At 40.9% G+C, this 17,596-nt stretch overlaps 1 protein-coding gene across 2 annotated transcripts in view; it reads right to left on the bottom strand.

Annotated features, from left to right (window-relative positions):
* CPED1 (cadherin like and PC-esterase domain containing 1) overlaps positions 1-15,893 on the bottom strand; it is a 135,869-nt gene extending 119,976 nt beyond the window's left edge. For both annotated transcript variants that reach the window (XM_065743500.1, XM_065743501.1), the window contains exons 1-2: positions 15,435-15,893; positions 4,607-4,793 (exon numbers count right to left, since the gene is read on the bottom strand). In XM_065743500.1, coding sequence (XP_065599572.1) covers positions 4,607-4,793; positions 15,435-15,686 — 439 coding nt within the window. In that variant the 5' untranslated portion in view covers positions 15,687-15,893. The remainder of the gene's footprint in view (positions 1-4,606; positions 4,794-15,434) is intronic.
* Between the last annotated feature and the right edge of the window lie 1,703 nt (positions 15,894-17,596).

Here is a 17,596-nt window from a genome sequence, read left to right as displayed (position 1 = left end):
GGAAATACCCACCTGTCCCCATGAATCAAGGCTCGCAGGGGGAAACTTCACAAAGGAGGGATCTCCAACAAGAGATCCTTCCCCAGTGGTGGTCAACCCTTACATGGAGTCTAGGAGAGGTGGAGTCAGACTCCACCCCTTCTGGTCCCATAGGTGCATTGCCTTCACCTGTGCTCCCACAGCTGACTCTGCTCATCTCAGGTGATCTATCAGTGGTTCAGGCCGTGATTCAACAGTTCCCATACACATAAACAATGTCTGCCATATCAATTCATCAATCCTCAAATTAGTATTTTCAGAAGGATATGTCATATTTGAATATATTCAGGCTTCTCTAGCAATTAGGGTTTATTCTCTCCTCTAAGTAATGGTATGGGATACCACCTTAAATGATAGACAGATCTTTTGAGCCTAGCACTTGGAGAGAAGAGCTGAGATTCCCTTGGATTTGCTCACTCTGGTCTGTTGCCTCATTCATCCTTTCTGAGCAGCTCCACCCAAGCACTGCTTCCCCATCTGTAAAAGGTCAGATCATCTTCACAGTCAGCTCCTGGAACCTAGAATTACTTTACATAGCCAAGCTGTGTGAATTACAGCATGCTGTTAAAATGGCAGAAAACAGAAGAGAGTTCAACACGATCATACTGATAAAGTTAAGAAAGAGGAAATAACTTCAGATCTAATATTCTTAGCAATATATTTAAATTTAAGGGTACTTACAGTATATGATTTCCACTGAACAATTTCAGGTAAATGAATATGACATGAAATATCGTGGTATTGATTTCAGTTGAAACAAATATCAAGATTTATTGAGCCAGTAGGCAAATATCGGCCAAAGCTAAAATGAGTTATTTTATGGAACAATACATCACCAAACAAACAAAAAACAACCTCAAAACCAAATCAATCAATATATGTATTATAACAGCCTTTCTAGCAGCTTGCCTAAAATTTTCTCTTCAGTGGATGTCACTCAAACTGGAAACAGAAGTCAGAGTAAAGTGTAAATCGTTCACCACAATATTCTAAAAATAGGAAATAATATAAAATCCATAGAATGTAAATGGTTTATGATTCTTTTTTAAAGTTATCCACTGCAGATGCAGTGGATACTTCCACCAAAGTATTCTAAATGTTTCTTGAACACCTCCAGGGACAGTGACTCCACCACCTCCCTGGGCTGACCACTCTCTCAGGGAAGAAGTGTTTCCTAACATCCAACCTGAACCTCCTCCAGTGCAAACTGAGGCCATTACTACTCATCCTATTGCTAGTTACATGGAATGCCAGCCCCCACCTCACCACAACCTCCCTTCAGGTAGTTGCAGAGAGCTGTAAGGTTATCACTGAGCCTCCTCTTTTCCACACTAAATAATCCCAGTTCCTTCATTGCCCTTCCCTGGACAAAACTATTATTCAGTGAAAAATGAGGGGTTTGAATAACCTGTATTTTACTACAGAAAGCATCTCTATAAATTTTTCACATGAAAGCCATAAACTAGTCTTTTTGCTGCAAAAACAAGCAAAAAATATGCTCTTTCTTTTTAGTCAACTACCCTCCAGTTACCAAACCTCAAAATATCTCTCATGGCCTGAGAGAAACAAAAGATTTCCTATGAAGAAAAATATTCCCCTAGCATTTCTCTCTGGCAGTGATGAACTTAAAACAGTGCTACAGTCCAGGTGTGTGGCATCTCTACAGCAGATCAATGTGCAGAGCTTTCACACTGGCTTTCAAACAGGAGCTGAACTGGTCCCAAAACTCATAATGGGACAGTGCAAAAAAGTTAGGAATGTTTTGTGGCAATTTTTTTTCCATATATGACTTCTGCTAGACTCTTGGCTCACTGCCATTCTAAACAAAAATTCCCTTCAAAATTAGACTGAACATTCAAAGACAGATGGCTAAGACAGACCACACTGAAACTGCACTAAAATAAAAGCACAAGACAAGAGCTGCTACATAATATAAAGTAAAAAGGAATGACATTTAATAGATTTTTCACAACATTCACAATCCTTGATTCTCAGTCCATAATCTTTATCTTTTTAATAGAGGCTCCAAGGAGTACATTTTAAATAAATTATAGTACTCCTATTAGGAAAAGGTTATGAGAAAACATAGCTTAAAATACTCTTCTCCAAAACACAGTCTATAAAGCTCTCTCATCCAGAACAGTAAAACCCATCATTCGCTGGCAAAGAAAAATAACTTCAAGGCGAACTTGTTTAGTTCTAAAAAAAGATCATTGTTTTGGTATGCAGACATGTTCTTTTACTTACTTTTGCTTTTAAAATGTAACTGTGAAGCTAAGCACTTACGTAACAAATGGAAAAATTAAAGACAGGCTTCTGTTGTCATAAAATGGAATTAGTGAAGTCTTATTCTCTACTGTAGTCTGAAATCATTGACTTTATTTCAGTGCATCTAACTTTTTCTGGAAGCTGCAAGACATTTTTGTAAAAGAACTAAAATCATGTTTGTTTTTATGTTTTCTGCAGCAATGGTGTTTGGAGGGTAAAAACATGTACTGCAGAACCTGAACCTGAGCTGATCACTGTAGCGAAATCTAGTGCAGTGATTTTTTCCAAGGCCTAACTGAACTTGGCATGCCCACTTCTTTGGCCATTTCAAACCAAAGTATTTCACCCAGATGGTGAAATACACATGCTCTCCAGAGATGCTGCCTTGTCTCTGCAGCCCATGTGACACTAGAAAAGACTCCAGGCACACTATGTCTTGTCACTCTAAGGCGGAAAGTACACAAGGCAAAGAGTAGATGAAAGGTGACTGTGAAAAGCGACTACAATAAAAAAGGGAAAGGTGCAGACAATCTATTAGTACCCAGTGCAGCCTGCCAAGAAAAGTATATGTATCTGATTTTCAAGAAAGCTTCTTGGAGACAGCTGTAATTTATGGTGGAATCTCGAGCAGCCTCAAACACGCTGAATAATTATGTTTTTCATCTATTAAGCTATTCAGATCAGTTAAAGCACGAATCAAAACTGAGCTCTCTGGTAGCCCCAGGAATTTATTGCAGATCTGAATGATACAAATGGCACCCTCTTTAGTGTGAGAAAAAAAACCAACTACATTCTTTTAGTGGTTGGACTCCATGATTCTTATTGGTCCCTTCCAATGGGGATTACTCTATGACTATTTTACTATTTTATTCTGTTTTACTGCTAACAGAATGGCGGCCTAGGCATGTTTTTCAAAGTCTTCCAGTTCCAAAATTTACTTCCAGATTACCAAATTGAAATCAGAGTTTGAGTTCATATCTCTAAGGTTTCCAAGTTCACTTAACCATGGTCAGCATACGTAACTTGTGTCCAAAGCTCTTCTATCAGATCTGGAGGTTGGTGGCCCTACCTGTGGCAGGGGGGTTGGAACTTGATGATCTTTGGGGTTCCTTCCAACCCAAACCATTCTATGATTCTATGATCAGGCACCTCTACATCATAGATACGTTAGGTTGGAAAGGGCCTACAAGATTGTATGGGAACTGACAAATCACAGCCTGAACCACTGACTGGTTACCTGAAGTGAGCACCAAGTCAGCCATGGGGCCACAGGAGGAGGTGATATACCTGTGTGATTGGAAGGGGTGGAACCTGGCTCCACCTCTCCCAAACCCCATTTAAGGGCTGACCACCACCAGGAAAAGATCTTTCTTCTTGGAGATCCCTGCTATGTGGAGTCTACTGTGAACCTTTGTTATCTTAAAGGTGAGCCATCTTCCTTTCTGTATTATTTGTGTACCATCTATATATAGGTCTATTCAAGTATGCCATCGTCTATACTACTTCTTGAGTATCATCTCTGAGGTTACTCACATTACAAAGATCATCTAGTCCAACCATCCCTATCCACTAAGCTACTAAATCTAATCCCTTAGCACCTCATCTAAACGCTTCAAGAACAGCGCTAGGAATGGTGCCTCAACCACCTCCCTAGGCAGGCCATTCCAGTGCCTGACCACTCTTTCAGAGAAAAAATGTTTCCTCAGGTCTAATCTAAATCTTCCCTGGATCATAGAGCTATAGTTCTTTGTGCAAGACATGAAGCTTCTTCATTGCCTCTTAATAATGGATTACATTTCTATAGGAACTATGAAATAGCAGTTATTTCCTTCAGCTTCTATTACAAGTGCAGAATGAACTTGTGCATCATGTTCTTTAACAAGCTTAGTGCATGTATTATAAAACTATAAAAATATTTCCTCAGGAAAAATCATACCTTCATTCATGCAACTTTTCTTTATAAAAAAAAACTAGAAAGAGGGAATTGCAGGTATTTCTTATGTCATAAAATCCTCTAGTGAAACACACTGTTATTGATGGAGTCAGTTTGAGAACTCATCCTGAACTAAAATGATCTAACCTGGTTCCCAAGACTATGATGAATCACTGTTGCATTTTTTTATAGAAGTTTCTAATGAAATAATCATCAAATTGTGAAAAATTAGCTGCATAGCTGTGAAGGGTTAGAATTTGGTTTTACTTACATTGAGAGCATATAAGCTTTACCTCTGTGGAAAAATGCTGGAACAACAGCTAACATTTAGCAATGAACTCATTAACTAAGTCAAGTTATTCTTACCGTGATAAGGGACCTCATGTTTCAGATCTTCCACCAGCCTCCTGTTTTCAAGGACTGTGACTGAATATCCATGCTTTGGCAGGATTCGCTGATAGAGCTGACTCTCAGTTTTACTGTGGGCAGGAGGTGCATACAGAATTGCTCTTCTCGTATGGCTCCCAAAATACTGGAGAACAGTGTCTTCGATCTACAGCAAACAGTGCAAAGGCAGTGGTTGTAAGAGAGGGCGTTTCAGGAGAATAACACATAGTTAATATTTTTCTCAAAAATATAGTGGCAAATTACAGTAACAATTTGGGAAGTATTTCTGGTATAACAGACTTTTGTCTTAAATAAAGCATAAAAAGAGGATGCTCCATGTGGGAAACAGATCACTATTATCCATAATAGTATAGGTATTGTTTTGCAGTAAAAACGCCATTAACAGACAAGATTTTCTTTTGTGAGAAGTATTTGTCTTTAGGACTGAAACTTATCAACATTTAAGGGATTTAATTCAGGATGTTACTGGCTCTTAGAAAGTTCATGAATTTTAACCAAGTAGTCAGAAGTATCTGTTACAAAACCAAAGTTATTCCATGAATTCTAATTTTAGTAAACTTCTTCCTATTCTGGACATAGGAAGTGTTACACAAACAAGGCACCATCATTCTTGCTCAGACCACACTGAAGAGACAGATGTTTTAATATAAACAAAAGCCATTCAAGATGTGTCCAGTTGTTTACGTGCCTGTGACCTAGTGTTAAAGTCACTCAGCAGTATGTTCACCAGCAAGCAGGCCTGTCCAAGTGGCATCCCATAGGCTGCATGCATCCTAGCCCAGCTGACACTGCATCTAGTACTTGATCTAGTGGTTGGCAACTCAGTCTGTGGTAGCAGGGTTGGAATTTTATGATCCTTGAGATCCCTTCCAACCCAAGCCATTCTATGATTCTACAAAGAGTAAAATTTCATCAGAGATCTCTGATGAACACCTTAAGAGCTCACTAAAAACTGCAACTACTGCTATCAAACCAGCCTGATGCTGTAGTTTCACAAAAATAGGCTCACATATCCCACTAGTTTATGGTTTTGTTGCTCTCTTTTATATGTTTTAATAAAAACATTAAAATATGTGCTGTTATTTATACACATTAACTACATAATATATTTTATGAGGGCAGTTTGGAAAGTAATGCCTGTTTTACAGTGTTGGCTCACAACTTCAGAGGGAGATCTTGGTGGTATGGCAGTAGAAGTTGAACCTTCCCATGATTATATTTTGTTGCTGTGTAATGGCAGCAGAGCAGTAGTCTGACAAAATGGTGTCTGACATGGAAAAGCATATGAAGCAAAGGTGTATCATTGAATTCTTCCATGTGGATAAAATGGTACTCATGGACATTCATCAATGCTTGCCGAACCTTGATGTCCACCAAACAGTGGATGTGAGCAGAGTGAGGGATGAGTACTGAATTTCAGCAGTGACAACAGCAACAGTGGGTCACCTCTGCTGGTGATGATTTTTATGAGTGTAGCATGAAGGCTCTTGTTCATCACTGGTGAAAATGCAAAACAAATGGTGGTGACAACATTGAAAAAGTGTCTTGTGACTGAGAATTTTCTGTATTAAATATCATTATTGTGCTCTCTACATCAATTCTAGTTTTCATGGAAATAACTAGAAGACATTACTTTTGGAACAACCTTTGTAGATTTAGCCAAATGCAATTCCTCTTTACTCAATGTCCAGGCCCAGGCAAGACAAAATGCTGAACCCCCATGAAATACAGGATGCAGTTTTAAGTTACACCTGGCTGCAGTTAAAGCTTCTCCATGGCAGAGAGGGTTACGAACTGTTTTAGAGACCTGAGCCTCTAATGCTACATTTGTTTATGTTCCAGAGCTGACATCTGCTGTGAAAAGGATTGGCTAATGGATTTGAGGACACTGAAACATAACTAGATACAATGCTGTCAGAGTCTTGTACATATAATTGCTAAATGTGCACTCCCGAACTACTTCAGTCATTGAGATATCCAAATAAATGACGATCACATGCTAGTCGGAAGAAGCACAAATAGCACATGCTGAAGTCACAGGAATGATGTTATGTAACCCTGTTAAATGCCCTCTCCTGTCCTTGAAGTATTTTTAAAATGTTAATGCAGTTAGCATGATGCAGTTTCTCCACCTTGACATGCTCTACTTCTTTCTCTTGCACTCCTGCCTTTACCCATTATTCCTTTCCTTTTCTCTCTTTTCTTTTCTGCCCCTCGGGTAACTCCAGAAGCTGCTGGCAGCCACTTCCCTACACTTCCTCCTCCCTCCCTCCCTGTTCCTAAACTCAGCCCTTGTCCCTGCCCCCCCCCTCCCTCTGCCTCATCTGCGGCATTGCTGCTGTGTAACATCACAGGCTGTGTGACCAGATGTTTCCCCCTTTCCATTTCACTTGCAACATGGAAGAAAATCAGTGAAGAGAGACACCTCCAGCTTTATTTTCCAAGCAAATTCACTTTTCCATCCCACGTGTGCTGCAATGGCCAGTACTGCAGGGTGAACCAAGGACACACAGGAGCACTGTGGGGCTGCAACTCGGGACACATTTGTGTCTGGCTTGTGTTTGCAGCTTGCAGCACTGACACCCCTCCCCATGCAGCTGAGTCTGCTTTCTGGAATGAGTCCCATCTCAGGCTTTATTGTACTCTATGTGCGCCTCTCTTCTTGCTCTCTTAGTACATTTTTTTCCATGCAGCTAATAAAAGCTGCAATGAAAACATATCTGCTTAATACAAATGGTAATAGCATTTATCATGAGCATCCCATGACAATTTTGTTCTCCCCTGCCAGCGACAGTCCCCAGACAGTCCCAGCATGGCCACCGCCTTGCAGCCCACACCTGTGGTGCCAGGCCTCAGTGCCATGTGATGCTCTCAAGTGTGAGCAACTTCTCACCTTCCCAAAAATACATTTCCTCTTGTTTGGCAGATGCAAGTCCTTCCTTAGTGTTCCCCACCAGTGCTTAAGTCCCCCTTCCACCTTCCCACCTGTAAGGCTGGGGAAGGACAAATGATGTCTGGAGGCCCTGTGAGCCCTGCAGATGAAGGGCTCGGTCCGTGGCAGCCTCACTGTGCCACTCTCACTTATCCCATGGCAAGGGACAGGCCAGTCAGCACCTCAAGCTGTGGGTGTCAGCAGGAAGGCCTAGCTGGGGACAGGCCCTCCTGTGCCTTGGATGTTGACCAAGAGGTTCACCACTTCTAGCTGCCAGCTTTCTGAAGGAGATGACAGGATCTTTGGGACACTGAGACAACTTGGGGCCCTAAAGTTAAAATCATCACTTGATGTTTAACCCACCTCTGCTAAACAAAATGAAGTAGCTCACTGCCTTTTAGGGTGCTTGCTTGAGATCCATGCACAGCGTTGCCAAATTTATTTCCTCTGCCCTCTCCTTTCAGAGCTATTTGTGGTCCAGGTTAAAAGATTCACCATGGCCTTTCTATTTTCTTCCCGAGCTAGCACAATGTAGGGAATGCTTTCTTTGTTTTTCAGCTCCCTATTAGAGACATAGAATTCAAAACATTTTGGCCAACTTCATGCTTGTAGCAAATGACTCCATATTTTTTTCCAAAGCTCTACATAAAGTATCTTACACTGCTAGCCATGCTGATCTAGTTACATTTCCAATACTACAGCAATAACAGTCATGTTTCTGCACTTAAGGGGTCTGCTGGTTTTTATAAGATGTTTCTCACTCATAAAAATGTGGTCTGGGCAGAGAGTTGGTATAAAATAAGCAGAGTGCAAAGAGAAAAATAAACTATTTCCATATTTTGACATTTTATGGTACTGATTATTTTTTATTTTTTTTTATATTCGTATAACTGCAATGTGCATCAGGCTTACACAAAAAAAAAAAGTTTGATAACAGTTTTAAGCTAAATGACAACTGCTTTAATGCTCAAACCAATTTCTTTCCTCTTCTTCAGTTTGAAATTTCAAACTATTTTTTATCATTTCAGTTTACAACAGAGTCAATACGACTCAGTGAAAGGGATTGGTGATGGACTTCTTTGCTTCATGCCTTACCAAAAGAATAATGTAGCTGTCTTCACTGAAATTAATGACGCTTTACAGCAAAGCCAACATTTGCCACATGATATAGGAGAAGATGTATGTGAGTTTTGACATGATATACCTGCTGTTACAGCAGCTTACAAACCATTGGCCTTAGCTAAATCACTGACTTCATTTTAGTGCATTTGGCTGTTACACAGATGATCCACAGCCTTAGCAACTCATCTAAGGAAACATGATGGACTCTAGAGTATATAAAAATGCATTAAAATGAATGTTTTAATTTTGATTCCAGTTTACAGAATGACTTAAAAACCCAAGCAAACACAAAATAAAGCAAACTCCATACAGTTTATTATTTTCTTTAAAGCCAGTCTATACAAATGCAGATTCCTCTGAGGACTTAAGTAGATCAACAGCTAAGTTTACGTAATAGAACTACTCAAGAGTTACTTAACTATCCTTCTCGGACTGAAAACAGACATCTACTATTTGAGCTGTACTTAGTTTTGTCTACCTGCAATTTCCACATCGCTATGAAGTTCTCCAGGGAAGAGAAAATGTTTTGACATGTTCCTTTAAACAAGTTTATCCACTTCTGGGTTACAAATGTATAAAGATGGAATAAGTTTGATTAGTCTCTGAATTGTCCCTATATATTACAGAATTTCTGGTTTGTTTTGATCCAGAATTTGGTCAGTAATTGAATCCTACAATATGCAATTACTGTTATTTTGGCCAAGAAGAAAATAGCAAAGATATTTCACATCGAGTGGAGAAAAGCAGTTTCTTGGCATTTTTTTCAGATTCCAAGAAGATTGTGTAATTCCATAAATATTGATACACTGTTTCTGCCTGGCAGGGAAGCTAATATAGTCTGAATTAAACCTTGCCGTGTAATTTAACTGACCATCACTTCAACTGGAGAAACAAAAGTCTTCTTCCTAATAAGGGTTCAACTCACGTTCACCTGAGCTTCTCTCAGGAAAAAAGTCAAAAACAGTGAAAAATCTCAGCTACCCAGTCCCTGTGTCAGTGACAAGCAGCCTTTCTTACAGCAAGCTTGCCAAGGCTGTCAGAGCCTTGTCCAACAGCTTCAAATGCTTTGACTGCAACTTTTACTCCAGTGTTTTCTACGGTACTGCCCTTTCTCTGGAAGGCCAGGATGGATGGGGCTTTGAGCAGCCTGGTCTAGAGGGAGGTGTCCCTTACCTGCAGTAGGGGGCTGGAACTAGATGATCTTAAAGGTCCCTTTTAAACAAAACGATTCTATGATTCTGCAAAACATGAGCCACTATGCAAAACTGAAGGCCCCTGACATGAAAAGCGAGTACAGAAGAAATACTATGAAAGAGAACCAGTCTTATATTAAAAAACACCAGTATATACTAATATTAGTAGCTATTAGTATATATTTACAGGTAAAGCCCACATTTCTACTTAGTTAGTGAACATCTCACTGCTAAACACTGCCTAGCACAACTACATTACAAATTATCATGAGTAGTACTCTAGAGGCATAATCATGCTAATATTAGCTAACATTAACAAGAATGATAGTAACTTAGCATGTGGTTCTAATGCCCTAAGTGGTTCATTTACAAAACTGTGCAGACCTTTATTAATTCCAAATGTGACTTTTAAGTTTTTTTTCATGCTTGCATGAGAGCTTATAGAAATAGTAAGCCCGTTCATACTGCTGTTGTATTTGAAGTGTACATAGCCCCTTTATCAAGAATTCCCAAAGAAGTTCATTTCCTGTCTGGAGGACATTTAAATTTGTTACCTCTATTATTCTGTTAGATTTCCTAATCAGAAAGGACTGGGTTGTAGAAGAAAATGGTTGGAATGTTATTCTCCTTCCAATTGTTTGCTGAGAAAATACAGAACAAGCAACTAAATCATTGGCACTGCTTTGATGGCTGATGGCTGGGGTCTGATGACTTCAGAAATCCAGAATAAAAACTAGAGCTATTTGCACAGTCATCACAGCACTCTGGGCTAGAAGCATGGAACTCATTTTTAAGAACATCTTTGCTTATGATCACACGTAGATTGCAGCACTAACTGTTTTGTGCCAGGAACAAAAGACGAGCCAAATCCTACCAACACACCAAAACAGATGATTTTAAGGACAAGATTCAAATGAAGCACATGAGCAAGATTCCCTCCATTTCCCTCCCTAGACTTGCTGCTGATGCATCCTTCTCAAAGTTCTCTTCCTGTAGTCTCCACCCTGCCCCTCCTTCCTGACTGCTACCACAATAGCTTTGCCCTTTATCACCAAAACATCTCCAGCTATCTGAACAGTAAAAAATAGCCGTTTCCTCAGTGCCTCTTCCAATTTTACATTGAAAAGGGAGAGAAAAATGTTCTGCTTTCTTGGTGAGCAGTGTGAACATGGTATCACTCCAAGGAAACTAGCTGCTGATACAGTACCATCTGTCAATTGCTTTCTATTAACTGAGGTTCACGTCAGCAACATTTTCCACTTCATTTTTCCTTTTGTGAAGAGAAAAGGGTTCTTTTACACTTACCGCATTCTGAAAAATGAATGTCCTCTTCAAGATTAAATTTACTTCTAAAATATGTAAAACCTTATTATGCATAATATAATATTTTCTATCCAGAGCTCTCAAGACACTTAACTTCTGCACATTAGCAGAAATCATCCCAACTCACTCTATCACCCAGCTTAATTTCTTCTTTCTCATATTTACATTTCAAAAATTCCTACTAACTTTGTCTTCTTTTCACTTCTATACCTGCTTCCCTTTCTTCTCCCCAGAGCAAATCCTTCCATGTACAATCTACCTTCCAAGGGCACTTGTACTTCACAGCCACAGTTCCTTACTCTGCCTCCCTCACCTGCCCCAGCCAATGCCTCCTTTCCCTGTACCTTGTTCCACAACATCACTCCCCTGTTCCCTTCTCTACTAATCACGCTGTCTGAAGTATATTCCCTACAGAATATAGTTAGAAAAAGAGAAGCTTATGCCTTAAGAGGATGAAAATCATCAGATTTGTTTTCAAATACCTGCATTAAGGCCTAGTGAATTATACCTTTATTTGCATTTACTAGAAAGACTGACTCCTGGCCCCAACTAAATAGAGTACCACTCAAGGTAAGAAAGACAGTTCACTCCAGGTGCATGAATTTCTGGTAACAATTCACCTGTTCTTCACTCCTGATTCTCCCTCCTAAGTACCTAGCCTGATAGCCCAGGTAAGATGCTCAAAAGAATCTTCCTAATGGTCTCATTATTATTAAAGCATGATGTTTATTTTTTTCCCCCAACAAAGTATCTCAGAGATGGTCATATGAGGCTGCCCATTAGCTTTCATACACCTCACTCATAGTTGATTATACCCTACCAGAAATTTAGAGATGCTTTCTTTCAACCTCTTATCTTTCATTGGTGAGAACCCAGCCTTATCCATTCATTAAATTCTCATTTAGTCAGCTGTTTCTTGTTTGTTTATATTTTTTCCTCAGGTGACCCTGAACAGCCAGGAAACGTGATGCAATGATGTAAGCATCCATGAAATAACCTCCAAGACCCATTTTTAAATCTCCATTTTTTAAACATTGGCTGCGCTTAGAGAACTAGCATGCTGAAACTGGGCCTAGGACGTGAGTAATGCTTTTTCACTGCCTCCTTGCAATAGCAGGTCCTATGCCTGACTAGGCAAAACATGCTGCTGCGCAGAGACACCTAAGTTGGCTTAGGCTGATTTAATTCAGAGAGTGGAAACACAGCTGTGACCAGCTAATTAGCTCCTCTCAGAAGCAGAACTGAAACACTTGAGTGTAATGAATTTTACATCTGTTTGCTATCAAAGGTATTTCTGACATGGTACTTGTATGGTGAATATCCTGAATGAATAGTACCCACACAATATATACTGCCCATAAAAATGGACAGTATACTTTTGGATGGAATATCCAGATGGTATAAAGACACCTGATAAATTAGGAAGGGCTCACCTGGAACTCCACACAGGAAGGATCTCCAACAAGTTATCCTTCCCTAGTGGTGGTCAGCCCTTAAATGGGGTCTGGGAGAGGTGGAGCAGACTCCACCCCTTCTGGTCACACAGGTACATTGCCTTCACCTGTGCTCCTGCAGCTGACTCTGCTCACCTCAGGTGATCAGTCAGTGGTTCAGGTTGTGGTTCAACAATTCCCATATAGTACTGCACCACACAGACCTACATCCTAGACTTTTCCTGTCTCTTTCTTTGCTGATACCACTTTATGATGCTCCAGCACCAGTTCTCCTCATCACTGGGAACACGTCCTGATGCAGGAATTATGTGTCGCTGGCTGAACCTAAGGATGGCATGCAGCTGGATGTTGTGGCTCCCTGTCACACCTTTACTGTTTTAGGTTCAGAAACGATCATTCTGTTTCTCATGCGACAGATATTAGCATTTAATTTTATACTAGTAGATGTCGATCTCTGTTCATGAGAAAATAAGGCTAGGCTATGAGGCTGGCAGCTTTTAAAAATCCTGTAATGTGTGATACTTAACAGAGAAGTACCACGAGCTCATTTGGGTTTTCTAGACTGTGAATGAAATCTATGTTTTTGCAGTTTGCAATATATGCATGTTTCATAAAATACATTTCAGTGTTTCCTTTAAGTTACTGTTCAACTGTAAGAAAGATTCTGTTCACTAAATTACTTTGGGCTAGTCACAGAACAAGAGTATAAGCATGAACAATGTGAACAGTTTTTGGACTATAGTTTAGAATATTTCTCCTGATTCATAGATGAAGATTTAAACCAGGACTTTGATGAAAACTTGTTTCCAAGCTAGCTACTGCGGGTGGCCACATGACTGTAAAATTAAACACTGAGAAGCTTCAACCATTACGTCTGTCTTAAATGTGGCTGGGTATCCAGTAAAATCAAGCAAGATAACATTTTGGCTATTTGAATAAGCAGTTGACGAATATACACAGTTCAAGGACACGCTGTCAAAACAAAGTGGGAAAGATTTTTGGAGATGTTTGTCTTTTCTCTTCCCTGAGATTATTATTCAGCCCACACAACCAATAGATTATTCTCTGAAAACAGAGCAACTAAGAGTAACATCCCAACATGTGCAAAGCATTTTGTTCATAATGCTCTAGAGGAAACTTTCAAGACAAACAGGGAGCCAGCTATGGGTGGTCTTTGGAATGTGAAGAGGAATGTTTTAGAGTAGCACAGGCTTGGAAAACGTACCTATAAGGGCTAACATATGTGTTTAAATCTGTGTTCCAGGTTCAGCATGTGAGAGTGACATCCAACCAGGCATGCTGGAGGGCAGTAAGTACAGCGCACTGTGTGAATATAAGCTTTCTTCTCACTTCAAACAGCCAGCAAACCAAGTTCAAGTCAATCTGCATTTTCTTCAGACCAATTGGGAAAGTAGGCATTACAGACAGTTTCAGCCAAAAAGCATACAAGCAAAGTTTTGTTGTTTATCCACCAGTTCTTAGAGTTTAGAAATTCTCTTTGCCACGACAGGAGTAAAAAGGAATGGACTGTGTCAAAAGTGGCATTATGATGAAATTCACACTGTCATATGTGCTTACTTCCCGTTAAGTTTTTATGCTACATGTCACAGTGAAAAAATACACATCTTGACACCTGGCCTACTAAAAGGTCATTAACATAAAATTACGACAGATGCGATAGAGAGTAGATTTCTGCTACTCAAAAGAAAAATCTCTTTGACTTTAACACAGAAAAAAAATCCAATTTTTAAGACTTAAGGTTAAAGAGTACATGCCAATGTTATTTCACAGATCCGCTTTTCTTTGTTGCAGAAGATGCTCTCCTAAAACAAATACTGCTGACCTTTCAGACTGTGAACCCTATCTAATCAAAGAAGCCTTCTAAATCTTTCGGTATTTTTAGAAACTTTTAACTTTTTTATGTGAAAGCTGTCTGTAATCTGTGATGTCACAGATTTATGTTTATAGTCCCAGTACAGTTGTACATAAAATGCCAGCGTAATGATAATGTTACAGGGAGATCCCTGCTGCACGAGTAGCTCTGTGGGACTGTAGAAAACCTGAAATGTTTGTGCTAATGCTCATCACAGATTCCAGAGTAAAAATAACTGCCTTGGTCTGGAACATTTAACAAACCCACATTTTCTAACTAAAATAACAGCATCTGCATTTGTTAGGTTTTAACACCCTAGGAACTCTATGCAAGTTGAACATGAGTCCAGGTAACCTAAGGACAGAGGAGAGTTTGTGGGATGATCCCAAAGTAAATAGTGTGATTTGAAAATGTGACAAGCGCTTTAAAAAAAAATAAATAAATGCAGGTTTTCAGCAAAATTTCAGTCAAGTTCCAAACTGACTGGAAGATAACTTTAACATGGGGCAACTGCTGCTTTTCTGTTAGTAGCCTCAGTCCCTTTCATGACACCCCACTGGCTCGTGATTTATGTGCGCATACTGGAAAGCCTCTGACCCGATTCCTAAAGCCAAAATAAAGTATGGCCTGGGCAGCAAACTGGAATCTCCCTGGAGCCACAGTGCTTCAATCAAAGACTCAGGATTCATGATAGCAACACTGCACCGAGGAGCTGGTAATGGAGATATGCTTGCACATATGCCGCTGTCATTAGATCACACATTTGTTTGTACACAGAGCTCAGACTTCCAAGCTGAGGTTAATTTTAGCTGGACTCAGATGATCCTGTCAGACCCCTCATCCCTCACTATGTTAATTATTGCTCAGCACTCTCCGACAGCTGACTTACCTTTTTCAATGCATGTGAATCAGTGATGGGGAAGAAGCAGTATGTGTCACTGGCGGAGACCTCCTTGTATCTTCCTTGCTGTGTTTTGCTCTGTTTGTTCGGTGAGATCCCATTAACAACTGCTGAAAGGAAGCTGTTGGTCATGAGGGGAGTCAGGGTCTGGCAGAACAGGCAGACAGCCACCACTAGGGCCAGGAGGAAGGGGCGAGGGCGACAAAGCCTGCGGCACCTGGGGCTGTGCCCACAAACCATGGCCAGTGTGCTGTCCTCACTCCACCCTTGGCCACATTGCAGATGCTGTGACAGCCATGTCCTGACAGGGTAAATATGCCAAAGGAGGTTTTATCCAAAGCTACAGAGGGCTTTCCCAATTCTTGCTGGTGAGTGCTTTCCTGGTGCCTGGCAAGAAGTCACTACATCCAGAAGAGCAGGATCCTGTGAAGTGCCCTCCCATGGGGCTGTGGGTGCCCTCCCATGGGGCTGTGGGAACGACCTGTGGAAAAGAAGAGAAATGAGAAGCAGCCAACACAGCTCCATAGGACATGGGGTGCACTGCCTGGAGCCGTGCTGAGCTCCACGCACTAGGAGGACAGACCTGGAAGCAGGCAGGTGGGCAGAGGGGATTTGCAGCCCCAGCCTTGCAGCAGGAGCTGCTCAGCCACATAGCATCTGAGAACGCAAGAGGTTAAAGCTTAATACGCAATGTCCACAGCCAAAAAGAGTGAGAGAGTGTACCAACCTCTTGAACAATCGTTTGCTGTTTTTTTCTCTCTTGCATTCTCAATTCCCACTTTGTTTTTACAGTTCCTTTCAGTCCAGTCCCTTTAAATTGCCTCTTTCCTGTCAGTATGCACAGACCTCACTCTAAAAGCAATCAATTATCTAAAAACTGACGGACTACAAAGATTTTCTCTTGCATTTGTTTTGTCCGGATTGTGAGTTCAAAGTTATGCTTACTTACTCAGCTCTCATCCCGTTAGAAGTTTTCCATTCCCCTCTAATGGGCTGCTGATTAAAACCACTTGGTTGGAGGCTGGCTCATGATCCCAGCTCGAATCACACGCTCTGAGGCAGGCACACGCACATACACACACCATCTGAAGCCAGTTGGACCACAGACTTCATATAAATAAAGGCTGGACTGCTTGGAGGGTGGGGCTAAGCGAGCTCAGCTTGGGGCAGGCTCAGGGCTGGAGACAACCCTGGAGCGGGTGGGGAACAAGAGGTGTCCCGCTCGCTGCGTGCCTCCGAGACACCAGCACTGCAATTTTTAGCAAACTGCTGTTACAGCAGTCGGGCTAATTGAAACCAGGAAAATATCTTGAAGGCGGTGGAAATCTGAGCAGTACCTGCAGTGTTTTACTGCAAATTAACCAAAATATTGTAAAAGGAAGCAGGTTTACTTGGATGTGTCACTGACGAAGAAGTTGTCAGTACTTTTCCGTAGTAGACACACCAGCTTGTAGCAGAGTGTAAGTAAAACTTCTTACTAATGTTAAGGAGAGCAGGCAAAAATAATCCAGTGAGAACACTCTGTATCTAAGCTGCAGGTCTTAGTTACTACTTCCCCCTGCTGACATGGGACAGGGATGAGACAGATGGGAACAGTTGAAGAACTCTGTTATCTTACAGACCTAAACTTCTCAAACAATCGAGTTCCTTTAGCTAAAAATATCGACGTGCACGTCATCTGTGTTATCCTCCATCCTTAGTTATTTTTGAAGAGCTCTTCCTACACTGCCTCATATCTAAGAAATGGCAGATGCTGAATTGTGATATCCCCAGGCCAATCTGCACAGTGTAACAGCAGCAGTATTAGCGAGTCAGAGGTCTATATACAGCGATGGAGAGCAGAGCATGGATTTGTTTGAAGTGCTGCTATTTATTCATCTTTCATATCCTCTTTCCTTCCAAGCTAAAACCGTCAATTTGTACATGTAGAAAAATGCCATAGAAGTGATTCAGCACCTCACACAGAACCTCAGCTGGCGAAGGCATTGCATTTCAGTACTCCGAGGCTATCACTGTCTAAATTACAAGGTTTTTAGGTTATCCTGGACAGGAAAGGAGTACAAAACCTGCAGAAACCCATCGCTTGTGCTCCCTCTCAGCACACCAGCACACCCTCTGGTCCTGCTGCTGTCAGCCTGTGCTGTAGAGCC

The sequence above is a fragment of the Cyrtonyx montezumae genome, unplaced genomic scaffold, assembly GCF_038088225.1.
Source record: "Cyrtonyx montezumae isolate F1298 unplaced genomic scaffold, pur_monq_1.0 scaffold_3, whole genome shotgun sequence".
Lineage (NCBI taxonomy): Eukaryota > Metazoa > Chordata > Aves > Galliformes > Odontophoridae > Cyrtonyx > Cyrtonyx montezumae.
The sequence above is the reverse complement of the archived record's forward strand: the minus strand, read 5'-3'. Positions and strand labels throughout refer to the sequence as shown.